Here is a 26,963-nt window from a genome sequence, read left to right on the forward strand (position 1 = left end):
GAATTAGGAAAGAGGGTTGCTAGGAAAAGTAAGATGTGTTCACTTCTTTCACCTTAAAGAATTTTATAAGGGTGATGGCCATCTCCCTCCTTTCTCCCTCTTGGCCAGACCTGGAGAATAATCAATTTAGGAATAAGTCAGAGCAAGCAGAAATGTGATTGTTCTCATCTGCAATGCAGAGACGAAGATGGACTCTCTTTAAGGCCAACATCAGGTATTTCTGCCTCAAAGTGAATCAGGAGTTACTGAATCATTCCATGCACAGTTGGAAAGGATCGGAATTTCAGCCTTTTTATGTTCCACTTCAGACTTGTTCTTGTTTTTTTGACAAGCCTTTAGTTTTTTCAATGGCCTCAGTGCCACTTTGAACACATTTCCCTAACTCCCCTAAGGGGGGCAAGCAGCACCAGTTGTGCCAGACAGGATTGTGTCTGTTGCTGGTGCTTCATTTGAAGAGAGATGTGGCTTTCTTGGCTGTTTGAAGAGCTCGGTTGCCTCAGCGTGTGAAGAGCAGCCCCCAAACTGCTTGACTGGCAGTTGAGAAGGGAGGAATCTCCTTAAGACCTCGCAGGGAGAAAACTCTAGGCATCTGTGAGATGCTATAGTGTGTCTAGCTAAAAATACCAGATACTTGAGCTTGCCTATTGACTTGTTTGATGGCAATACCTTGTTGAAATGGAAAAAGCCAACAAATCTGGAACAGTTTTAAACTTCTGGAGGTTTCCATAATAGCGTGATGACACAAGAGGGGCAGCATAAAGGTCCCAGCAAATGTTACTTTCCCACCAGGGCAGCCCCGTCTCCCACCACCCATGCAAGCACGATGCGCCTAGAAGATTAGGGCCAGCCTGCCTGCCAGCAGCTGTGATGGTCCCCAAGGTTTGCTTTCCTCTGGAAAAGCTGGTGTCGGATGCTTTGTTTAGATTCAGCCCCTTGGTTTCGTGTTGCACAAGTGGTACAAAAATACTGTCTTTCCTTCTGCTGCAAAGTAATGCTGAGCACCACCTGCAAGTATTTCACCTCTCCCTGAATGCTGGAGATGATGCTTTGTGTCCTCTTTGATGCTCTGCCTTGTGCTTGAGTGCTGCTCTGTGACTGCACGGGCAGGAGCTCCAGCATGGAGCACCTGCAGTGATCTTCCCAGCTGCTACCTTGAATTAAAAGTATCTTAAATTAAGAGTGTGGGAAGGTACATGGTCTGCTCTGAGAAAAAAGCGAACTTAGTAGGTGTGTGAGTCTGAACGGAGGTGGGCGTGCAGGTCAGGACTGATACAGCGACACACTTACATGGGAGAGATCTTTATGCACGTGTTGCTGCAGGTCTACTTGTTTGTGCATCTGTGCCCCACACATGCAAGACCGGAATTTTTTGGACAGTAGTATTGATCAGGGCCATGACCAGCTGCTTTCTTTTACTTGTGTGTAACTGCATGGAGTGGAGAAACTTCAGCTTTCACTTAGTTTCCCATTGCTTTCAGAGGCGGAGTTGAAACTGAATTTCTTAGGTTGACTTTGACAACCATCACAGGGTTGTCGTATCCTGATCCAATTTTTGTCTTCAGAAAAAGTGTTCAAAGCCAAGCATGCTTCACTCTGTCCATTTTGCAATGAGCTGATCCTTTTCTAAAGGCAAACTTAGGAGCTTTTCTTGTTGTGAGGAGCTACACTTACCAGCAAATGCTTGGAGTTTGGAGGTTGTCATGAGTTTGGAGGTTGTGCCTTCAGACTTGCTTTCTGAGCGGCCAAGCTGCTTGTCCTGCCGCCAGCCCAACCAGCTGCCTCCAGCATCTTGGCTGCGGTGAGGCTGGGCAGTTGGTCTCGGCGATGTGAGCTTCAGATGGCGAAAGAACTGATGAAGGCACAGAAAGACAGGACATACACATAGACAGCGGCGGGGCTTGTGAGGGCTGCATGGGGGTCATTGGGAGCAGTGGAACGAGGTGTGCACTGGGCATCGGGAGCTGGACTTCTGCTTCTCTGCTTCTTGCACCTCCCCTGGCATGGGGAGATGGCATCAGTCTCTTCTCTAAACATTTTTATTCAGGCTACTGATTTCAAGAATGTGTTTTGGTAGTTTTTTTTAATTTATTTTTCTTTAAGTTCGGTATTAAGATCTTTAAGAAGGCAGGCCAGCAAGGTGAGACCCTTTTCCAGTTGCGATATGGAATCTTTTCACCTTCAGTAGCGCAGGCGGTGGTTTGAGCATATGCCATGTGCCTTTCCAGATCCGTGATACGGCTGAACCACAGTGGAAATCTGGAACCGTAACGACACTGCTTATAGGAAGTTTGACTCCCTGCATTTAACCACAAATGTGGTCAGTCTTAGGAGAGGCAATAATGGAGAGGAAGAAAGGTGGTGGTATTTGATTAGCTTTGTTCTCCTGGTTTTCTGCAGTGCCGCTGATGGATGCAGCTCCAGCTGTGAGAAGAGAGTGATAACATTACTGACTGATAGTTCCAGTTTCTTCCTGGTTACACTTCAGGGTAGATAAAACAGGAGTTGCTTTTCAGCATGCTAAATTCGATCGTCACAGGCTAATATTAAACCTGTTGTGTTGCTTGGTAAACTATTCAGTATTGCTGAAGACAGTAACATATAGAAGAAGATTAAATTCCATGTCAAGACCCTTCAGGTGGTCACTAGCTTCACGTAGGGACTGAAACGGAAAGCAGCCTGTTTGAGGTGGGGATCTGCAGGAGGTGAGTGAGGGTCAGAGTTCTGCCCATTGCTCCTTGCCATCACGTCCCAGACCAATGTGTTGGATCCCTTTGGTCCAGCCATGTGGGAATGGCTGTTTGCCTTGGAAATGAAAGTATCCTCCTGCTTCCTATCTGCATGTTCTTCAGAAATGAAATGTAACCCTCTCATAGTCAGGGTAACCTTAATTGCCTGCTGGGGTGGGAAGGAAAAGGTGGGTTGGGGGTCTGGTCTGTGCTACTAGGAGTGCTTCCGTGACGGAGGGGGTTCCTGGGATTGTCCTGGGGGACACTTTGGGGGTGTGTTGTCGCAGGCAGTTCACGGTGATCCAAGTCGGTGCTGCCACGATCATGCCGTGTGCCTCCCTGCATCAGCACTGGTGCTTGGACACGCTGGGGACCTGCTCCGGCTGAAGGCAGGCGCTGGGCAAGTGATGAGTTTTCAGCCCAGCGATCTCCCTGGCCTGGCTGGCTGTGTGCTGGGGACCCTGGGCTGCCGACACTGGCATTCTCAGCACTGTTTGCGCTGTGCCTCCTGACACTCGCCTCCCAGTCCCTGACCAGGGCTCCCAGGCTACGTGTAATTTAATTACAGCCTGACAGCTGGCATTGAAGTAGGTGAAGATATAAATGTAATTTGTGCCTAGAAGTTACATGTGTAGTGAGCTTGTAAAATACTGGAGGCCTTTTCTGAAATCATCGCTATCAGGAAACACCCCCTGAGGAAAGACCGTCTGTGCTGCTTTGACAGGTACGGTTGCTCTGAGCTGGGCTTTAAAATGACTGATTTTTAACAAATGAAAGTAAAGGTGTTGTGGTCTTGCACAAGAGGTCACAGTATTCCTGAAGCCATCAGTTGGGATGGCTCTTGCACGAGAGGTCACAGCATCCCAGAAGGTATCAGTTGGGATGGCTTTTATGGCCAATAGCTGCAGCCACAGCTGCGAGGCTTATCTTGCATGGGTTGTGAACGTCAGAAAGTTCCTAGAGCTTCTGGCCACAGGAGTGGTAACGAGCTCTAGTCATAGGCAAAGTTCATCAAGGAAGGCTGAGTTTCATGACTGCACGCATTGCAAGGTCTTCTTTCTGCCCTTCAAGCGGAGAGACGAAGCAGCCAGCGTGGTGGTGAGAGCATCCAGGGACCTGCTCAGGCTGTGCCACAGCAGAATTTTGCCCTTGTGACCAAAATACACTGCCGAATTTCGGCTCCATCTTGAAAGGAGGTGTATCGTTGTGGGTGTACGGAAACCTCCCCATACAAACTCAACTAGTGCAGTACTAACTGGAGACAGAATCAGGCCACAAAATAAGAGATCACTTTGAATGTGTTGCTTACTTTTGAACGTAATTATTTCAATATTGATGACTTAAGCAAAAAACTTTGGATGTGTTTATCTCACAATCCTTCCACGCACTGCCTACTGCCAGAAGCTTCAGCTCTCCCCACAGAACCTGCCAAAATTTCTGTCTTTCTCCTGATACTTTCTTTAGCACCATTGTGCATTGAAACATTTGCAGAATAGTAGAATGTGAAAGCTATGTACCATTCCTATTTATTTTGGAATTCAGTGTTTTGCACAAGGAACGCTGTAACCCTGCCATATTTACTTTCTTATATTTAATTTAATAAAATGTATTTACCTGAAGCGGACATGAAATTTCCAAGTTTGCTGTGGAAAGCGCAGAGCCACGCTGCAGAAACTCGTTCCAAGTTAACATGGAGAGCGTGAGGGCTCCTTGCCAGTGCAAAGCGTGGGGGGAGGCCGGGAGAAAGAAGGCTCTCGCTCCTATCATCAACAGGCGCCTGTTGACAGGTTAGCAGTTGTTGATGTCAAGGCAATACAAAAGATTTTCTTTCTTTTTTTTTTTTTTTTGAGTTTTATGCTTCTAAGACAAACCAATGACAGGTGCAGCAGGTTTCTTCCAAGGTGCTCTCTAAAGTGCTTTTGCCTTACCTTGGATAAGGACTCGCAGTCTGAGACAGTGAAATGTAGTCGAGTTTTCTTGGGTGATCTTGGCTTCAGTTTGATACACTTTGGAACTAGGGCTGGGAAAACAATTAGTGTGGAAAATTAGGATTTTTTATTTTTTGAGGGTCTACCACACTAGGCTTTTTAGTAATGGTGGGGGCTTCCCAGGGCTGCCCTGAGTTGTTTTACCCTTCTTCCTACTGCGAAGAGAACCAGGCTGTCCTCCTTCCTATCCATACACTGTTGAGAAAAGCCATCGTACAGCTATTTTTGATCCTATTCCTTTCCATAATTATATGTAGCTTTTATAAATCTGTCTGGATGGAAAGAGCCCGTGTACTTTGGAAGGGCTCATTTAATCTAAATTTAAGGATGTCTCATGTCCAGTTGTGAAACTTGCTATTTTGGTTTGCCCTACCTATGGCTTTTACTAAAACAAGAGGAAAAGGATGAAAAGGAGAAACGGAAAAGTGTGTGTATGTGTGTGAGAGAGGAGGGAAAGATGACTCATAAGTAGGACTGCCTCTGAAAATGAAAAGGATCAAGGTGTACTGATCACAAGAGAAAGTTACAGGTTTTGTGAAGGAGGTACAACTAAATTGTATGGTCATTTATTTTCTGAACAGATTAAGGTACATTTGTGGAAGAACCCGTAAGCCTGAGTTGGGTAGATACTTTTGAAGAGAGAAATCTATTTAAAGAAAGGAATTTTTAGTGCAGCCTTTAATAGGTGATATTTTAGTGCTACGTTCCACTGGAAGACTTCTCTAGGCTTTTGGAAAATCCCATTTAGCTGTCCATTGCCTACGGGATAGTTCTAACAACTGCAGGGTTATACAGCAAGGCAGGGAGCAGAAGGGGAAGGAGGGGGGAAGGCAGCGGTGCTGGAAGCCAAAGGGGCTTTCTCTGAACTTTAGGCTACAATGAATAGAAATTAAAGCTTGTTAATAGACACCTGAGTTTCTGCTTTCTTCCTAGGTGTCGTCTCTTACCTTTGTGCTTTTACAATGTTCCGCTCTTCCAGTCTCATTCTAGCATCCATAAAACTTGGGATGCCCAACAATCTTGAAATAACCCTTTCTGTAGGGTGTAAGTAGCGTGCAGTGATAAGGATGGCGTTACTCTGTATACAGCACTGCAAAAACCGCCTGTGGTGGTTCCTAAAACACTTCCCAGTGGTATCCAGCAGCCAGCTTTTCCCACCTTCACCCTTCTTTTCCTGCCTTTCCTCCACACTAACCAAAAGTAAAAGATAACAAAAGATGTAGCTGCCTGACATGTGAGTGAAGCTGATAAAGATGTTCAATTTTGTAAAGCATTTTGATTTAAAAAAAAAAAAAAGTAACTTGGCATGGCATTGGATTAAAAATTGGCAAAGTGACAAGAAAAGGGGCCTTTTGATGGATTGCAGTGAGTATTTGCACTGATCTCAATACTATGGAGTGCTTTCACCATTGTCCCAGAAGTAAACAAAAAAACCTGTTACTGATAGTATTTGCTAGCAGAATAGTGAACGATAACGGAGCTCTCGCAACTTGCTCTGTAGGCACATTCAGACACACTGTGTCTTTAACACAGCCCAAGGCAAAGCTGTATGCCAGGGGCAGGGAATGCAAGCTATGCCTTATGAAAGAGGGCCTGTATCCTGGAAAGCAGCACTTCTGAGAAGTCTGTAGTGGACAAGCAACTGCACGCCAGCTTCCAGCACAATGCCAAGGAGCGATGGCACTGGGGCTTGCGTCCTGGCGTGGGCAACAAAAGGAGTAGGAGAAGGGGATGCTTTTGCCTCAGTGAATAGTGTTGGTGCGGCTGATGCTTAACATACACGATTTGGCGCTAGTACTTCTAAGGGGAAAATGTTGGAAATAGAAGATGATGTTAAATAGGGCAGCAAAAGTTATTTGAGGTCTGAAGGAGATGCCCTGCAGTCCAACGTTGGCAATATTTTGCTTATGAAATTAATACTAAGGGATGACTTGACTGATAACATACAAGATACAGAATTTGGAGGAGTGGTTGATACAGCTGATGGCTGCGCTGCCGTCCAGAGGGACCTCGACAGGCTGGGGAAACGGGCTGATGGGAGCCTCGTGCAGCTCAGCAAAGGGAAGTGCGAAGTCCTGCCTGTGGGGAGGGATAACGCCGGGCACCACGATGGGCTGGGGCCAACCTGCTGGAAAGCAGCTCTGCAGAAAACAGCCTTGGGGGTCCTGGTGGCCAGCAATGACCTCCTGGGCTGCCTTAGGCATGGCATTACCAGCAAGGTGAGGGAGGGGATCCTTCCCCTCTGCTCAGCCCGGGCGCAGCGCATCTGATGTGCTGGGTCCAGTGTGGGGCTCCCCAGTATAAAAGACGCGTGGACATACTGGAGCAGGTCCAGCAAAGGGCCGTGAAGGTGATTAAGGTCTCAGAGCATCTGCTATGTGAGGAGAGGCTGAGCAAGCTGGGACTGTTGAGCCTGGAGGAGAGAAAGTGTGTAAACACGTGATGGGAGGGAGTGAGGAAGATGGAGCTGGGCTCTCCTCAGTGGTGGTGAGTGACAGGACAAAAGGCAATGGACACAAACTGAAATGCAATTTAAATTCCGTTTAAACATAAGATTTTACAGTGATGATGATCAAACCCTGGAACAGGTCTCTTACATTGTGGAGTCGCCTTCACTGGAGATACTTAAAACCCAGCTGGCCACAGCCCTGGGCATCCTGCTCTAGGTGCTCCCACTTGGAGCAGTGGAGTGTGGACCAGATGATCTCCAGAGGTCCTTTCCCACCTGAGCCACTCTGTGAGATGATTCTAGTGTTAAAGGACTTCTTAAATTGTCGAACTTGAGCACAGCGAGAACTTAATACTGCAAGCCAAACAATACAAACTCAAAGTGGAAATTAGACTTTTTTTTTTTTTTCAAGTGAGGGGAAATAGTTATGAGTTGATAGCTTCAAGTTTTCACAGAGTGAATGTCTTGCTTTCTGATTTCTCTGCAGAGTTACGTTCTGTAATTTCAGTTCTGGACAGCCTTGAGGTCAGCGGGTCCATGTGCCTGCTTTTCGGTGGGAGCAACGGTGTTTGTGGTCTTTCCTGACAGGTGCTTGCTCGTTAAACTTTCTTATAATGCAGATTCTAAAATTGCATGGCAAATTCTTCCTCTCTTTGGCCACCCAACAGCTTATTGTTAACGGCATAGCAACTAGGGGAAATCTAGTGGTCTGCGCTACATAGGAGGTCATGTTAGAAAGTCAGGGTTCAAGATCAAGGGATGGGTTAGAGGAAACCATGAATTAATTTCATCTTCAAATTTGAGTCTTAAAGGTAGTACTCATTTTTCTGGAGAAGACATCTCAAGGTATTTAGTTAGGGAATGCATAGGAAGGCAAAGCGGAACGGATAGATTGTCAGGTGTGGGTCAGTTTTGGTGTAGAGCCAGGTCCTTGCTTGACTCTATGACCTGAGATGTTCTGGTTCACCAGAGCCAAAAATTTTTCAAAATACACTTCATAATCTGAGAAAGGGCAGCAACATTAACTTCTTTTCCCCTAGAAATTTTTTCCCTGTGATGACACATCTGTTTTGGATGTTGTCCTGTAAATGAGGCTATCGCATCAGCTTTTTAGATTGTCCCATCTGTGGCATGACAGAATTTATCCAGATGTGAAAAAGAAAACCATTTACTCTACCAACACTCGTTCACTTTTCTTACCAACTGTTGTCATCTTGTCTTGTTTTTATTCCCTCTCTGTCACGGGGATGAAGTAAAACTTGCTGTTTGAACAAATTTATCTTCATTCAGCCAGCGCTCCCAGGTTGCTCTGCTCCTTGGTGTGGCTGATGGAGTGATAAAGCACCGCTGAGGCAGGGTGTGCGGCGCAGCGAGAGCTGGGCGGATGAATTGTTCTTTGTGACATTATGCAGAATTTAAAATATTAAGAGTTCAGCTCCCTTCGTGCTGCCACCTGAGCTGCCCACTGCCGAGCTGAGCAGCGCAACAGGCGTGAATGCGACAGCCGCCTGCCGTGGCGTGGGGAGGGAAGAAATCGCCAGTACCCAGAGTTTAGCAGCCCAGCCAGGTGAAAATCCAGCTCAGTTTGTAGTGAATGTGCTGTGAAGAAGCCTCCTGATGGCAGTACCAGCTCCTGGTCAAGGATGAAGGGGGCTGTCAGCCACCGCTGGGGTCTCTGGCTCCCTGCCATCTGCCGGTCCCTCCCTCGGTCTCTTATGTGCTTTTATCTATTTCTGTGACTTTCTGCTGACTTGGTGCCTCGCTTCTGGCTGTTTCTAGGGATAGTTGCCTTTGGATATGTTACCCGTGTTTCCTGTTTCTTGGGCACTTGTTATTTATTTTTGTTACTCTGCGGTTTGGTACGTGGAGGAGGTTATTGTGTTAACTTCAAGGTTACTTGAGGATTTTTTTTCTGTCTTTAATGGTACTAGTACTTTCCTTTTAAAAACATACCTAATTAGCTTGTGAACGATAAATCGATCTCTTCATGTGAAGTCAGCATGATAGTTACTCCTAGGTGCAGAAGTGACTTCTGGGTTAATCTGTTTGGACACTGTTGGGACTTCCTTAAACTGAACTAAAACCCGCACAGTTTACGTAACGTACAGACCTGGCCTGTATTACAGTAAACACTTGGGACCCTGTGTGGTCTGACTCAGTGAGACTCAGCAAAAAAAACTTTTGGGAGACAACCAGACCCAGATGCGATGCAATGGCTTCCACTTACAATGTCCTTTGGACGTCTATGTAATATTTTTATCACCTTTAATGGATCCAAAGTACATTTATTACTCTCAGGGAATCCAGCTGTACGTTTTTATACTTGTATGGAACTAGGTGAAGGAAATATTTTAAAATCAAATGTTTTACTACTTCAGATCTGACTTCCCTTAACTAATTACGTTAATTGAACCAGTAGTTAGATGTAAGAACCATCGTGCCTCAGGCAGTGAATTAAAAATATGGAGTTAAGATTGGTATCGACTTTTTTTAAGAAAGGATTCTCCTCCTTTGGGGGCATGAATGCCCAACACTAATGCCCATGTGGGTCCAGGTATTTAAAACTTGCTGCCTTCTAGTTTGTAGCTCTTTGCTGTAGTTTCTGAAGCATTTGCATATGGATCCTCTTTGTCATTAATTTTTGGAAGAATGAACAAGTTAGTTGGTTCATTATGAATTACCTGTCAGTAGAGTAAAGCCATGCAGTCCTTTGGCACAGTGTAGTTATATACATACATATATATATATCACACAGACACACTTGTACATATATATGTATATATACACACACAGACATGCATGTACAGTGCCAAAGGACTGTATATATGAGGTATAACTCCGTACTGGTATTTTGCAGCAAATGCAGGAAGATTCGGTGTGCCAGCATGGGAAATCTCAAACTGTAGACCTGCACAGAGAAGAAAACTTGCGCTCCAGGAACTTCATTAGTGTAATTCCACACATGCTGTCCTTTCTTCTAGGTGCCCAAGGAAAACAAAGCTCAGGATGCTGTGGCTTAGGCTGGCAATTTAGTGAGCAAACTTTGTGCTGCAAGCCCAATCTTGCATCGCTGCAGTGCACCTACGCTGACATAGCCCTGGCATGGTTTTGCCAGCGCTCTTCCTCCTCCCTTTTCACTTTGTTCATATCAAGTCTGATTAATTACATCTTCCTAGAGAGTTTTATGATGACATTCTATATGTTCTGTAAGGAGGGACTCTCTTCCCGATTCCTACCTCGGCATGCGTGCCCAGTGTACTGCTATTTTGGTTTTTAACCTGTGTATCTGATACTTTGTGGCGTTTACTGGAATTTCCTCAAAGGAAGTTCACCCCGTCCTATTCTCCAGCTCCCTTAATATCTTTCCTCCCTCCTCCCAGGGCTTGTTTGTTTAGCAGACAATTTGGCAGACAACTGGCAGTGTTTGGAAGTTGTTTGCTTTTTTCTTTTTTTTTTTTGAGTAGCTGTGCTGATTTCTACATATAGAGTGGAAGCGACTCAGTGGAACTAATCCAATCACAGTCTTATTTGAAGTTAATGACTTTAAAAAAAGAGTACTTTTAAAAATAGGCCTGAAATTCAAAAGGCAAAATAATCTCGAGGATGTATTTTGAGACTGACTGCTTTGCGATGTTTTTTTTTCTTTTCTTTGGGACAAACCTTAAAATTATATGAAAGATTTCTTTCCATGGGTCCCGTTCGGTTTTAACCTCACTCTTTGGGAAGCTGGAAGTCTCTGGAAGGGCTGAAGCGCTTGCGGGCATATGGGGAAGTGGTGCCCAAACAGGATTTGAACTATTGCTTTCATGTTTGGCTGACTTCGATCCCGGGGGTTCAGCTGGAGGTGGTGGCCCTGCGGTGTGGTTGTTCATATAGACACAATACAAAGAAGTGACACCAAGAAGCCTCTTACGTGGCTGGTTGGTTGTCACGTCCTGCTGGCCCCCCCTCCCCAGCTGCTCACTGTTAGTTGGGAAGTTCAGCATCAGGCCTGGTTTATGATGGTCTTGTTTTCTTGAAAGGATGTGTGTGGTGAGAAATTACTGATACGAGCTGCAGCTGCAAACCCTTGGGCTTTGCTGTGGGGGCAACAGCCTCGCTGCAGTGGTGTGAGAATGGCCAGGGGCGTTGACATTGGTGTGTAGGACCAGGCTGGCATTAAAGCCTGCGGGTCGCATGGCTAGTCTTCCTACCATGGTCTTGCACGATTCCCCAGGGAATTGCAGGGAAACTGTTGTGCTGCACCCAGTCACGCCAAACCCCCTGCAGTCAGGATTCCCGCCACTGCCACCCCAGATGCTGGCTGGTCTGTCTGTGCTTCTGGCAGTGAGTCTTGCCTGGCTGTCCGTCTGTTTTCTGGAATTTTTATTCCCAGAGCTTCCACGCCGTGTGGGCAGGAGCAGCGCAGCCCCAGCAGCCGCTGGGATGAGGGCGTAGGTGTTGCCGGAGCTGTTCTCAGGGCTGCTTAGAGCCGCGTCTGCTCCTCACCTTGGGGCAGTTTAGCAGTTGAGATGAAAACTGGGTGCAGTTTCCTGAAAATAACTTTTCGTATTTCAACATGAAGTGGTAACGGGAGCTTTCAAGCTGTAGTACAGCACAAAGCTATTGCTTCCAGTAAGAAGCAATTGTTTCATATTTGGTGGAAAAAATTGCAGTAGAAACATCTCAGATGATTCATTTCCTATGCAGCCTAGGTGTAATTCTGTTGGTTTGAGGCCTGAAACGTGGTTTATGCTTTGGTTTATTTCTTGCACAACCGTTGTAATGTCCTTCCCCTTCTAGTGCAAAGAAAATACGAAGTACTGCACCCATGTAGGAGAATTCAGATAAGCTGCACGTTTTGGCAGTGGCCGCTGTGCTAAGCGCAAGCCTGACACTGATCCCACAAGCAGATTGATGAGCAGAAAATGGAATATCATCAGATGGGTTGTCTGTAAGGCAGTGTCTGAGTGCCTTAGCTGTGGTGATGGGGAGATGCTCTGACTTTCTGGCAGGTCAGCTCTTCACGAGATACCAGGATGAAAAAAACACAAGCAGTTAGCACCTTCAGATGATAACCCTCTTTTGGGGAAAAATAACCCGCTGTAGGGCTAGGAAGAAACCACCAGTTTTCATTGCTGTGTTTGGCTGCTTTCTGGGTTTGGTTTATTGTGTTTTGTCTAAATGAAGTTGAAAAATGTTCTGTTCAGGCAGGGCATTGATGCACAGTGCTGCTAACGCCGGCTCGCCGCACCCCGAGCATCGGGCATGGCTGAAAGCAAACCTGGCCCTTTCGGGGGGCATTAAAAGCGGCATCGTGTGCCGTTCTGCGGCAATGGCTGGAGGCACCCAGGGTGCTCGCCTTGCTGCTCTCTGCATCTTCAACCGGAGACGGGACAGGCAGCGCTAGGTCCCTCTGGCTTGGGTCCTGCCTTCCAAGAGGGATCCAGCACTGAAACCTGGCCACCCGCATCTTAACTTTTTTGATCTAAATGTAAGCCCTGCGGTTTGATATTGAAGCGCTGACAGTTTGTGGCCTCCTCAATGCTCCTGATACTTCTGAGGGCGCTGTGAAAATAGAAAATGGGTGGAAATAGGATGGTTTAATTAGGCCTTGGAAGAAACATCACCAGAGTAACGCTATCAGCCCTCAGCTGTCAGGGTCAAATGCCTAATGAAGAGGGGCTCCAGGTGATCAGAATGTAGTTTAATTTGGTAATTGTCAGATGCCTCTCATTGAATTATAAACCCAATTAAGACACTGAAAGGCCATTTTCTTTTAATATTCATCTATATTAAAAACAAACAGTTCGACTGTAGCTGAATGAACAGTTCCAGTATAGGAGCTGGAGAAGGATTTGCCTCAGTCAAAACTGTTATAAGATGAAAAAAAAAAGAATTATAGTTTAGGAAACACAAATTGATATCGTGGAAAGGACTTTTTTGTCCTCTTTTTGATACATTTGCCATCTTCTCAGAAGAAAATGTGAGGCTTTTGTGTTGGAGTAGGTTGATCAGGATGATTTCTGCAAGCTGTGTTTTCATTTGCTTTAAAATGCTTTTTTAAATGTTACTTCAAATACTAGCTGCTTGTCACTCAACTAATAATCCTGATTAATAAGTAGCGACACTTCAGACTCCCGTTCTTCCTTGTGCTGGTTTTACAATGTATTCCATTTTCAAGGCACTATTTTTGTGTATCATTTTAAATGCTTTTACCTCAGTCTAATGAATGGGCTATGTGTAAAGCTTCATTTTGAGGGCATGCTTTCATGGAAGCGCCATTCCTGGTCTTGTTCCCCTGTGTAAGGCAGTGTGGGAATGCATGCTTTTGACAGAGAAGTGAGTAATATTTTTGGGAAGAGTTGAGAGGACTTTTAGAACTCCCCTTTTAAGGACATAGTTTGTTATCTTTTACATGCAAGTAGTTTAATTCCCAGCTATTGCTTTGTCTTCCTATTCTTAAATACCCTTTTAATGGTTTTATACTGTCAGTTCATTACCAACACCAAGCATAGTATGGTACAAATTATTGGTACCTGTGTGTAGAGAACACTGGGGTAAATAATTCATGGAAGAGTGAAATCCCTCTCCCTCCCAGGAGTTTGAACTGCAAATGGATCTCCTCCTTGCTCAGCAGAAATAGGAATGAAAGGAGGAGCTGTCACCAGGGGGGCGAGGGCGGGAGCTCTGGTCATCCTCTTGCATCTTTTTGGTGACCTCGGGTGCTTTCTCGCTTGCGCGTGGACCAGCAAAGCTCAGCCCTCCCTCGCAGAGGGCTCCTCCACTTTTGTCACTGCACCTCTCCCCATTTTTCCATCTCTCTGGTGCTGGCCGGAGTGTTTGCTGTGCCCTCGGCTGGGTGCAGCCCTCGGGCAGGCACTCGGGGCTCTCCACATACCAGTCTGTTCATTTGAGCATGTTCAACATGCACAGCCTGTATCACCTTGTTCAGCGGAGAAATTGCCTTAACATATGAATATTTCCGTGTGTTCACCCCAAGGTGCCTTCTTCCCTTTGCTTCTTGTCTCGTACTCCTTCCTCATCAAGCTCCAGCTTAATTTATCCTTTCATGTAAGATGTTTGCTTTCTTCTCTGCAGCTCCTGACCTCTGGAACAGCTTTCTAGAGTTCATGCCTCAGAACCTTGGCTTTTAAATTGCATTTTTCAGTGACTGCTTCATTTGGAAAACGTGGAAGACGGTCTGTGGAAAGTGCGTGGGGACTGGTAAAGTGCCTGTGCTGCGGCTCCCTCGCTGCAGTCAATGTTTATCTGTGCTCCCTGGGCAGGCTTGCATCCCCTCCCCGGTAATATCAGCACTGTGGTGGCATACAGAAAAGCTGCCATTTTATCTGCCTCTTGCAATTGTAATATCTTCTAGAGACTACGCTGGGCTTAGTTATCTGCCCTTGCTTAACTTGCCCAACTTAGTCCTTGCTCTGAGACATTGACACAGCTGAGCACTGCGGTGCATTTCTCTGGCTTGCTGCTTAGTTCGCTGTCAGCTATCACTTAATACACACACAATTTCTTCCTTGCTGTGCTTGGTCATTTCCAGTCTTCCTATTTTTCCTGCCCAGTCAACCCTAAACGGGAGTTTCTTTCCAGCTCCGCATCTCATTGTTTTTTTTTGTTTGATTATTTTTTTCCTTTTAATAAGTTATTTTATCTTCCGTCCCCATCTCAGCATCTGAGTTCAGCTTTTGTCCCTTTGTATTTAAATCGGAGTGCTGAGGCTCTCCTATACCCTGGATGCCTGCTAGGGGAGCAGGGGACTTAGATGTGTCTCATCCTGGACAGGACCTCCCAAGAGATGGCATGTGCATAGCCTGGCGGGCCCGAGAGCTGTGGCACTTGCAGTTTGAAATGGAATTTGGCTCTTAATGTTTATAATGAAAATGTACTGACTGCACTTTTTCAATTTAGGATTGTGAGTTAACAGAATATGCCCAACTTGGATCATCCTTCTGTCAAATTTTTACATGCCTGCTAAAGCCTAACACGTGCAGGAATATTTCAAAGGGTTTTCAGAAAGTAGCACAGGTAACATTATTTTTCTTAGGTCTGTCTCTTGCAAAGAGTGCAACTGTCTTGCATCCAGTAATACAGCTGAGAGAGGCTTCTAGCAGGAAAAATTTCAATGTGCATAGTTTGGCAAAGCTGTGCTCCATGGTTTTATCGTTGGAAAGAATTAGAGGAGGGTTTACTGCATCTTCCCTCAAACCTAGAAATATAAGCCTTGTAGAAAGCGAGACTTTGGTTTGACATGGTGCAGTCTTCAAAACCTGATGTTGGCAGTCTCCTGCCATGGCACTTCCCTCTCTGCTATCTCGATAAAACTCCATGCTGGCTGTTACCTAACGCTTAGCGCTGCACTGTCTGTTATGCTCTTACAAAGTGACTCTCTGACTTTTGTGTTTTCTTCTTAATCAGTGCTGGTTTCTTTCCCTAAGAACTGAAGTTGATAGCTGTGTGACACGAAAGCCAAGCCGCTCCGATGCCAAGCTGATGCCCTGAGGGGCATGGGGGGTGTCCCGCTGCTCCTGCCCAGCAGCTCCCAGCGCAGACAAGTCACCCACAAGGGATAACGTGGCAGAAAACTCCCTCCTGTTTTGGAGGAGAACCAGTTTCTGCTGGTTGTGACCCCTTGAGCCAGCTTCCCGTGGGGTCTGATGGGGACCCATCAGTCAAGCACTGCCCACACCAGCATACGGGGACCATGCAGGAGAAGAGGTGGTGGCAGCAACCTGTTAGACCCAGGTAGCTGTGAGCGCAAAACAGCCCATTAAGGGGAATGGGCTGTTAATTTCCTGTTTCCACCTTTTTCACCCCTTTTTTCAATTCATGAAAAAACAAATTTGTGGGTTTTTTTCCTAGTGTTGGGTACCTGCCTCCAACCTCTTCTTAAAAGTTAATCCCCGAGACTGAGTATTGTAAAGTGAATTGCATCAGATCCTGCCTACTTGAAAACACAGCTTACCCTAGGAATTTTTAAACTCTTTTCCTATTGAGAGAAGTGTTCTCATAAAGATGTTCTTGTGGCTTTGCCTCTGATGTTAATTGTGGTAGCAGTTTGTTTTGTTGTTTTTGGGTTTTTTTTGTTGTTTTTTTGTTTTAAAAAAGGAAATGGAAGCTAAAAAGGCATTACTACATAGGAGTCAAGGTGCCACCTGTTTTTAGTGGCCTGCACTGAAGAGTGAATCCATAGTTCTGTCTATATTGGGAATTGCTCATAGTACTGGAAGAGAAAATTGAGGCAAAACAGGTGTTCCCACATTTTTCTTGTCTCCACTAAGTGGTTAGGTAGGTGGTTCAGCTCAGTAGGATCCTTTCCTGTTACTTTCATGTTTCTTGCTGGATGTATCAATTTGTGGCTTTACCTGTGTCACTGCCCCATGTGTTTTGCAATCCTTTCACAATCCCCCTGAGGAATCTGACTTCCATTTATTGCGCTCAATTTAATGTCGCTGAGATGTTCTTAGTCTATATGTTTCCTATCATTCCCTATCGTTGGGATGCTTTGCACCAGCGTCCTTAGGCTTGCTGCTTCTTACCAGGTCCCACGCACTGTGTCAGAGATTCTGCATGCTATGATTGATGCAAACGAAGAAAAATAAAATACACAGATTTGTACAGGCAGTGCAAATAACAAATGTAGTGTTGTAGTGGAAATAAGTTATGCAAAGTAAGAAGTTTTATTTTAAAAGGGTCACTGGTTCTGCTGATTGTGTTCAGATTTCTGACGAGAACTCTGAGATCAGAAAGCACTGTGAATAATTTTGGAGATGGGAGAGAGAAACCATCCCATCTGAGTCACCCAGGATCTGTAGTGCAAAGAAAAAGGCACTGGAAAATCTTTGGTTTGTAAGTCACGGAAGAAGAAATTAAGAGAATATACCATTTCAGTCCCACATCTTATCAGTTACGAAGCTTTTAAAACAGGAACGGGAAGAGAGCACTTGCTGAGTGACATGTAACATCTGGCCAGAAATTCAACCTTCCCCGGCGTTTACTAAAATTGCCTCTCAATAACTTCACCAAGCTCTTTTAAACTCCTCTAAAATAAAATACAATAAAAACCTCTCTGAGGTTTTCTGTCTGCTTCGTGCCCTGCACAATAACTGCCTCGTGGTGCTGCATCTGTTATTTGGTATTTTTGCAGAAACCCGTGGGCAGTCCCGCACTGCCCGCAGGGACGGCGCTGTCAGACCCACAGGCGTGCTGCTGCGTGGCCAAAGGATGTTCTCGCCACCAAACCAGATTATTTGAAGTTCACAGGAGAAAGTTGTATGTGTTTAACCACAAAAGCAGGGGCAAAATACCATTGTTTGTGTCTTGCAAACAAGTTGAGACACGAAGTTTTGATGTGTAGTCCAAACCCCAAAGTTTCTCTTCTGATGGACAGAGCCACTGCAAATCTCTGGATTTAAAGTCTTTAGCATTTCCCCTCCTTCTCACACCTGGTTTTGAGATTCTCTTTTATCTTTAATTGTATCCCTTTGGCCTAGTCTTCCCACGCCCTGAATTGTTCCCTTTTCACCCCTCCTTCCTTTTCTCTTATAGTTCTCAGGGTGGAAAACCACTTACTTAAAAAAGTGTGAAATGTGTTTCTCCCTGTGGAATAGCTGTAATCTTAATTTAATCCAATTATGTTGGCTAAACATATTAGCTGGATGCTTTTGTTAACAGTTGACCTTTTTAAAATCTGTGTCCTTGGATTACAGAGCCGATGTCTCAGGGAGAGGAGCAGAGGTGTCGCATGCCCATAGAAGCTGCCACCGATGGTGCGGTGCCTGCATTGGTTAGCACGATGCAGTTAGCTCAGCTTTGCTGTGCGCGGTGCTTGCGTTGGTTAGCACGATGCAGTTAGCTCAGCTTTGCCGTCACTGATGAATTAGCGCCTTGCCCCTTCGCACAAAACACAGAGAAGAGTGGCCTAAGCACTCTGGGCATGATGTTACTTTGTGGGCTTATATGAGTTTCATGAGCTTTAATTCGTCTTTTAAGAAGTTTGATGTTTGCAAATGGAGCCCAGTACAAAGACTTTAGTTAGGTATCCATACATTAATGCATATAAAGTAATTTGTTTAGCACTTTCTGTTGGTCAAAGACCCAAAGTAAAATGCATAAGCTAAATCCACGATACAGAAATATCTGTCTACAGCTCTATAGCAGAATGTATTATTTTGTTTTGGTTCACTGAGGAGCAGATCCAACCCTTTGGGGCATGTCTAAAGAGTAAGCAAATAAAGTACACTGAATTATTCTACATAATTGAATAAACAACATTCTTTGGAAACAGTTCTTTGGTTAAACTTCATTAGATGTAAAACTTCTTCTTTTTCCTGTGTCTTCCCAGATAATGTTCTTTCTATTGTTAGGATAACAAGTATCCCCAGATTTAATTTCAGTAACCCGAGTAGCATGGCAGGGTATAGAATTGTTTCCAAAGATAGTGGATTGTGTTTCTGTCTAGGAACAAATTCATAATAGTGGTGGTTTTCGTTGCAGTTTGTCTACGTGTTGCATAGTTGAACGGTGTCCTTCATTATTATTCAAGGTATACACAGCCTGCCTTTGAGCTGGTTGCAACATCTAGCTGATTTTCAGGCACCATCTTTCTAATAGGATTTTTGCTCCACCTTGCTTTTATGTAGGCAGCTTTAGCGCAAATGTGCTAGTTAACGTGGAATATAGTAGCTGTACTTTCAATGAGGACAAAAATTGTTGAGAAGCAGAGGAGAGCAGTTGTCCAGTGCTGCTCATGATGTCATGTCTCCTATTTCATTGATGGAAAGTTTATAGTAGTGGAAGTTACTTGTCCTCTCAAAGCCATCCTTTCAAATGGTGAGGGGAAAACATAACTAATGCTACCTGTGCACAAATTTATATGGATATAAGGAGGTGTTGTTTTTTTTAAAAAAAAAAAGTAGTTTTGTGGGTGCATACGTGCATGTGCTTGAGGGATTCACTTTGTTTTTCTTAACTGAAATGGTCTCAACTCGAGTGAGGGTAAAATCTTTCATATGTATTTAAGAAGGTCCAGACTAGACTGAAGTAGATCATACAACTGTCGCTCAGTTTTTCAAATTAAAAAAAAATGCTGAATTTTCAAATAACCCCCATCAACCTAGCTTTTGAAAGTGACATCTTTAAATCCACCTGAGGATTCCAAGAAATCTTCATATTCCCTTGTGATGAACATGGGCTATGAACCTGTACCTTGCTGTGGAAAGTTCTCTGCTATCTGCCTTTCCTATAGCCCCAATATAGTGTTTGATAAAGGAAATATACTTAACAATCAATAAATTTAAAAAATATTTTGTTTTTTTTTTTTAACAGGCAAAACGAAGGCTGGAGCTAGGAGAAAGTGGCCACCAGTATCTTGCTGAAGGACTAAAGACTCCAAAGGGGAAAGGAAGAGCTGCGACAAGAAGCCCAGACAGTCCAAAAAGTAAGGGGATTTGTGACGTGCTGGGTGGCACGGAGGGTTTTATTTTACTAATGAGCTATGAGTGAACCAGTACAACAGGCTGTGTTGCCCGGCCAGAAGGGTGTGTGTGTTTACTGTCCTTGCCTGGACGTGCCTGCAACACAACAACCAGTTCTGTTTAATGTCCTGGCACCTTCACCTATGGCCTGCGCGAGGGGACCGAGCGCACCCTCTGTGAGCTGCGGGCTGGGGGCAGGGGGCTCTGCGAGGGGCTGGGCAGGCTGGGCCCAGGGGCCAAGGGCAGTGGTACGGGGTCCCCAGGGCTCAGTGCTGGGCCCTGCCCGGGGGTCACATCAGCCCCTGGCAGCTGCGGGTGGGGGCAGGGTGCTGGGAAGGGCCAGGCGGGAAAGGGACGGGGGGCTGGTCACCAGTGGCTGGTCAGAGCCCCCAGTGTGCGCAGGTGGCCAAGGAGGCCAGCGGCGCCCTGGCTGGTGCCCGAAACGGCGTGGCCAGCAGGGCCGGGGCAGTGCCCGTCCCCCCGCGCCGGGCCCTGTCGGGGCCGCCCCTGGAGCCCTGGGCTCAGCTCTGGGCCCCTCGCTGCCAGAGGGACGCTGAGGGGCTGGAGCGTGTCCAGAGCCGGGCAGGGGCTGGGGAAGGGGCTGGGGCACAGGCTGAGAAGGGAGGCAGCGGGGAGAGGAGGGGGCTCGGGGGGGCCCTGATGGCTCCCTACAGCTGCCTGACAGGGGGCTGTGGGCAGGGGGTCGGTCTCTGCTCCCAGGGAAGGAGCGACAGGAGCAGAGGGAACGGCCTCGAGCTGCGCCAGGGCAGGGTTAGGGTGGGGGTGAGGGGACATTTCTTCCCTGGAAGGGTGGTCAGGCACCGGCACAGGCTGCCTGGGGAGGGGGCACCCGCACTGGGGGCGTTTCAGAGACGCGTAGATGTGGCGCTTGGGGACAGGGTTTAGCGGTGGCCTTGGCAGAGCTGGGTTAACAGTTGGGCTTGGTGATCTCAAGGGTCTTTTCCAACGGAAATGCTTCTGTGATGCTATGAACATACCCAGCCGGGCAGCAGACAGCAAGGCTGCAGCGAGCATCGGCTGGTGCAGGGCTGCGGAGGCTCCTGGCTGCCAGGTCTGCTCCGCTGCCTGCCGGTTGCCTGCAGCCTTCGCCCAGGGCCTTCTCTTCAGCCGGGGCCGTGAAGTTGGGGATGCTCAGGAAAGGCAGATGCTGAGGAGTGAAGGTACTATGATGGGATCGAATGCAGTTAGTTATTAGGCGAGGCTAATCAAACCGGCCTCCTCCTTCCTTGCTAAAGTCACGTTGGCAGGGCTTCTTCCCCCAGGCGGGGATTTGCAAAGAGCAGTGGCTGTGCCTCGGTGGTGCTGCACGCTAAATGCTTTCTGTGGGCTCTGAGCTGCCTTCTCTCCCTGCATTGGCTAGATCATTACTGCTGCTGCTTAGTTGCTGCTATTATTAGTTTTGGCACATCTGTGTTGCCTTGGGCAGTAGGTTTCTTGCAACAGCAGCTGGGGGGGGTGTCTAGCCTTGCCATCTTGTTTAGGGGAATGAGGCTTGCAGAGGGAGACGGGCAGGGAAGGGGGACGACTGGGACAGTAGTGGTAGCAGTGGAAGAGGAAGGGATGTGAAGGGGTACTTGTCCCTCCTCACCAGTCTTAGGTGCTTGCTTCTATTGAGGCACATAAGAAATGTGAAATGAGCTGATGGTACGAACTTAAAGCGGACAAGTTAAACAACCACAGTTGTTTTAATTAAACTGAACCTCATTAAGTGAAATGAAGTCCCTTTTAAATTCAAGTGCATTCTCAGAGAAGTTCAGTACCATTTGGAGCATAGGATGCTGCTGCAGTGCTGGTGAGGCCAGACAGAGAACTTTCCCGTGTGTGACCAGGAGCACATGTCATTTTAGGTGGGGGTCAAGTAGCCCATTGCCCTTACGACTCTGAGCCTCTTACTCTTTTCCAAACCCCAAAGGAAAAACAAAGGAAAAAAGAAACCACCTTGCTCTGAATTCACAAGGTGACCTAAGGGATAGAGATCTCCGTCTTCCAGTGCAGACAAGCCCCAAATCTACCAAAGCAAGAGATACAGCTAGCTGGTTCTCTTTGCAAATAGGCAATTACTTGGTTTTCATTGAAGAGCCGTCATAGGTAGTCTAAAGGTTCGTTTTCAGATAGTATTTCAGTTTTGACTGACTTTTGCAATTAAATGTGGGACCTGAACCTTGACAACATGAAGATGACCACTAGATCAGCCTAAAATCCATCCTGAGCAATACTTGAAGAAAATGAAAGGTATGAGATGTACCAGCCCAGCAGACATCTAATAATGGCTGGCTCGTTTCTCTTGACACAAAGGCCTCCCACATTTAGAATTAGGAGTCATTATGCTCTAAGTATTTAAACTCTTAAAAGCGCATCTATTAAGTATATAGATGCTGCATTCATGCATTAAAACAGAGTTTTCTAGTAAGAATCAAGCCGTTTGCTGACTTCTAATTTAGAAGTGGATGCTCTTGCCTAGTTTGAGCATTGTTTGGTTATGAGGAATGATGTCAATCTCCTCTAATTCACTTGAGTTTTCTGTAAGCTGTGGGGTCTGGCGCTGATGGAATCTGTCATTGTGTTCGCCCACTGAAGTACACCTAAGTCCTGCTTAATTGCATGTGAAACACTTATCTTACAAGAGGGGAAAATCAAACCCTGATGAAAGCTGGCTATCAGCCTGACGAAGGAGAGTCATAGGGGAATTTTTGGTATTGCTGCCAGGATAAATAGATACTAAAAATACTATTAAGAATTCACATAATGAAAGCCTAAGTAGAATATGTATCTGTCAGACTAACGGAAATATTTGCATTTTAAAAAATGTATGTATTTGCTCATGTACCTGTGACTTTTGGAAAGGTACATCTTGAAATACAAATAAATACCCAGTGGTAAGTTGTGTCTTAATGCAAAGGTTTAAGAGATTTTTTTTAAATAAAAATGAAAGGAATATCTGTAATATGTATAATTTCATTTCTGGATGCTGCTTTCAGAATCAAAATGAGAAAACCTGATTTGTCTGAGCTTTTGGTTTGTTGTGTTGTTTTTTTTTTTTTTTCTTTCCAAGCTCCAAAATCTCCTTCAGAAAAGACTCGGTATGATACATCACTTGGGCTTCTTACAAAGAAGTTCATTCAGTTGCTGAGCCAATCTCCTGATGGGGTCTTAGATTTGAACAGAGCGGCAGAGGTCCTCAAGGTGCAAAAAAGGAGGATTTATGATATCACCAATGTACTGGAAGGCATCCATCTCATTAAGAAAAAATCCAAAAACAACATTCAGTGGATGTGAGTATTCATTATCCTTTTCCATTCCTGCTGGCTAATTTCACTGTCACAGTGCAGCAGTGTTTTTTCTTCTCCCACCTTCCATTCTAACACCTTGCTCCAAGCAATCATCCCAAATGCCTTCCATGAGGATAAAGCTTTCTTCTTCTGTCGAGACAGGTTTTTAGTGTATTAATAGCATTTGTTAGGGAAATTAGAAACTGAGATTTTATGTGAATGCTGGACTAAGTCCTTTACTTCTGCAAGTGGAGTAAGTTTTCAGGTACACACCTCTACCTACTGCCTTCCTCTGTCTGTTTCAAAGTGTGGTTAGAGGAAAGGGGAGCTAGAAGCAAGATTTTGGAAGTGCTTAGAAATATTCAACTTTTCCATTATGGCGGCAGTTCCAAAATGTGTTATGGTAAAAAGATGCTTTTTCTGGAAAGCGTAGTTTATGTTGACTCCCTGTGGGCAGGTTTAAGGAGAAAGGGCTAAGAACCTGATCTGTGGTGTAAAAACCTGCCTCTTCCCTTTCCCGTAGCATAGGGTCAAGTTCTACAGATGCTGAAAGGGTGTTTTCCTTCTTGGTATCCGTAGGGGCTGCAGTCTGTCAGAGGACGGTGGCATGCTGGCACAACGTCAGGGCCTCACGAAGGAGGTGACCGAACTGACTCAGGAAGAGAAGAAACTGGATGAGCTAATCCAAAGCTGCACCCTGGACCTCAAGCTGCTAACGGAGGACTCGGAGAATCAGAGATATCCTTTTTTCCCTGAAACCTCAAAAGTGGTCAGTCTCCTTGCTGTGCCCTGTAATACTAGGAGAATTCCTCTACGTAATGTGTTACAAAGCATCAGAAATTTCAAGAAGATGGCTGATGGGTTTTAATGTAGATCTGTGTAAAATTTACTTAAGCCACTCGCACCTGTAAGGCTTCTGGGATATCCAAAAAAAAAAAAAAAGGTGGTATATGAAGGAGCCTGTTAAAATCTATGTTCATATAGAGTAGAACCAAGAATCTAGCTGATTAATGAGTGATAATATCCAAAAGCCCTGTGCTTTTTCAGCTATTTTAAGCCTCGTGCAAACCCTGTTTTTATGGGTGCAGAAATTATAAAGGCAAGCAGACAAAGACTTTACTAAGGTAACAGACAATTGTGTATGTGTGTACTCATTACTTCTTTTTTTTTTTTTCACTTTAAACTGATGTGCATATAAATTACAGGCACAGAGAGGGAAATAAAAGTTGGGAGTCAGTTTAGTCTGAAACTTACAACAGATTTTCAGATTCCTTTGGTTAGAGAATTTACAATAGATTATCATAGATGAAGGTTTTATGAGCTCTCAAAATGTCTATTTTTTGCTGAATTATTCAATGCAATAGCAAAGCTGAAATGCATAAGGTTTGTATGACTTCTGGTATTTTGGCTGTTCATACCCCTTGTAATTAACCAGTTCTCATCTTCACTAGATTTCCCACCTACTAGCAACAAAGAAAGCATTTTATTAAATGCTGATGTGAAAACTTGTATTACTTTATTTAATGAGCAGTTCTTAAAGAGCATCTAACAAGGTGGACTGATTCTCTGTTCTGAAGGGTAGGAAACAACTACGGGAGCGTCAGTAAGAAATAAAAGAACTACGTAAATATTGGTTTTTGACTAGCTTTCATACACTGTTTTGAGATGTAAGCAAAAACCACCAAGTAGCACAGGGGAGTAGTGTCAGCACTGCCTTCAGCTAAGAGCTTGATCCGTGAAGAGGTTTAAGCAAGACAAAACTGAGCATTATGATTCTATATTTCTCTACTGCTGATTGCTGTGGTAGAGATCCCTGCCCTGCTGCTGCCTGCTCCCGTGGGGATGGGCAAGGAGGGATCAGCGTTAGCAGCACGTTGGCCTCATGCTTTTGGGTTTAGGAGAGCATATTCCCCAAATCCTTCTGTGACTTCGTTTATTGATACTACTAGTGATTACTGAGGAAGGAATGCAAAAGTGTGACACCTGGGGACGGATCTGAGTGCATCCCAGTACTGTCTTTTGCTCACCTCACTGACATGAGGGGACTGGCTGAATACTCAGGGAGCTGAGAAGCCTCTTCCTTTGCTTTATCACTGAAGATGAAGTATCTGCTTTTGATGGGTTTTTTCTTTTCCCTCGTGATTAAGTAGTGTGCTTCCTCGTCTCCCTTATAAATAGCATGAGAAAGTAACTGATGTATTGGAATGTGCCCGGTGTTAGCGTGGGGAGCCTTTAGCTACAGCACTGAAGATTGTGGTTTTATTTGAAAACCATGCAATCCTTTCCTTTGTTCATGTAGTGACAGCCACTGTTGCTGTAATTTCTACTCTGCCTTTGCAAAACCTTACTAGATGAGTGGTAAAAGCCTTGATAAAAGCCATTTGGGTGAAAGCTGACCTGTCATTTTGCCTCTTGACCTGTTTGTTCCAAGTTAGAGGTGAGAGGTATTGGTGTTCCGAGCTTGGGCAGTCTGTCTTGCTGTGCTGTGTGGTAATAGTACACAGTTACCAAAGTTGTTCACTTTTACACTCCCAAAAATATTATAATAAATCAGGTTTTTTTATTTGTGTGGCATAAACATTATGCTAGGTACCTTGTAGATGAGCAAACCAAAGGGCTGCAAGCACTTGCATGCGATCAAGGCCATTTCACAGTTCTTTTTGTGAGCAAAAGCACCGTGACACCTCAGTTACACAGATCAGTACAGGAGGCAGGGCCATGCAGTAACCCACCAAAACACTTACGCTGATCTGGACAAATTCATGTTGAACACAGAAATATTCATATTCATGCTACACTAATCCAGATATCAACTTTCTGCACTGTCACATTGTTTAAAGTGGTTGTTTAAACAGTTTTTTAAGTAATTGTATATAATATAAATTAATACATAAATATATGAATGTTGTATAAATATTTGCACATTTATATGTCGTATAAATGCTTACAAAATGAAAACTGAAACTGATTTTTGTCGATGACTTAAATACATTGTGTGTGTGCATTTATAACATGCATCTTTAAATTCCTTTACATTTTTTCTGTTGTTTCCAGTTCTCTGCATTTTGGTAGTGAGTGTGTGAAAAAAAAAAACCTGGGCTTCGTGCAGTCTGTGAGTACTTTCAGATACATAAGCTTCAGCTTATGGAGCTTTACGTGTGTAAAAGAGGAGAGAGAGATGCACAGAGAATCCCTTTTTTCACACGCCAGTGGCCCGGGTGTTAGATCAAAGGGAAGTTCTCACATAGTTTTGCAGCAATCACAACCAGTGAGAGAGTAGGAAATTTTGGGCTAAAAGCAATGTAGCCATGAGAAAATGGAAAAATAATTCAAAGACTTATACCTCTTCTAATAGCCTGAATATATTGTAACCTGGGTTGGAAAATTCCTTAACAGTGATTACATTAGCTTATGTGACATATCAAGATATTCGAAAAATTAGTGGCCTTAAAGACCAAACTGTTATAGTTGTGAAAGCTCCTCCAGAAACAAGACTTGAAGTGCCTGACCCAGTGGAGGTAAGGAGAACCTGGCGCTTCCTGCCAGGTTATATATCCTTTTTCTATAGACAGAGCAAGTGTGTTGTGAGTCTGACTGTGCTACCTGATGCCCAGGTTGGATTATATTGGCATACAGTCCTATATTCATCTGTCTCACAAACCGTAGAGATTTTTTTTCTTTTTCTTTTTAAAGGAAGGGGAGACTTTAAAATAATCGATTTACACAGGGCAATCATTACTTGTTTTTCTTTCGCTTCCAGCCTTCCTTCATGGAGTATAGATTACTATTTACAGATACTCTCTTTTGCCATACTTTATGTAAATTTCCTGTTTGTAACTATGTAAATCCCTTTTTGTAAGAGATTCAGCTCTTCTATTTTTTTTTGTAGCTTTATGTATTTAGAGTTTATGGATGACTTAATACCTTAAGCATCTTGATCACTTGTACTACTGATATCCTAATTTATTGAGACCCATGTTTTCATGTAGGATTTTTCTTTATGAAGTATTACAGTTACTGTAGAAACTGTTGTTACTCCT

General features: G+C 44.8%; 1 protein-coding gene across 3 annotated transcripts in view; it reads left to right on the top strand.

The window, feature by feature from the left end:
• Positions 1 to 26,963, top strand: part of E2F3 (E2F transcription factor 3) — a 44,012-nt gene that overhangs the window by 11,640 nt on the left and 5,409 nt on the right. For all 3 annotated transcript variants that reach the window (XM_055800233.1, XM_055800232.1, XM_055800234.1), the window contains exons 2-5: positions 19,485 to 19,596; positions 22,707 to 22,926; positions 23,503 to 23,661; positions 26,327 to 26,441. In XM_055800233.1, the coding sequence (XP_055656208.1) occupies positions 19,485 to 19,596; positions 22,707 to 22,926; positions 23,503 to 23,661; positions 26,327 to 26,441 (606 nt within the window). The remainder of the gene's footprint in view (positions 1 to 19,484; positions 19,597 to 22,706; positions 22,927 to 23,502; positions 23,662 to 26,326; positions 26,442 to 26,963) is intronic.

The sequence above is a fragment of the Falco peregrinus genome, chromosome 3 (genome assembly GCF_023634155.1).
Source record: "Falco peregrinus isolate bFalPer1 chromosome 3, bFalPer1.pri, whole genome shotgun sequence".
NCBI lineage: Eukaryota > Metazoa > Chordata > Aves > Falconiformes > Falconidae > Falco > Falco peregrinus.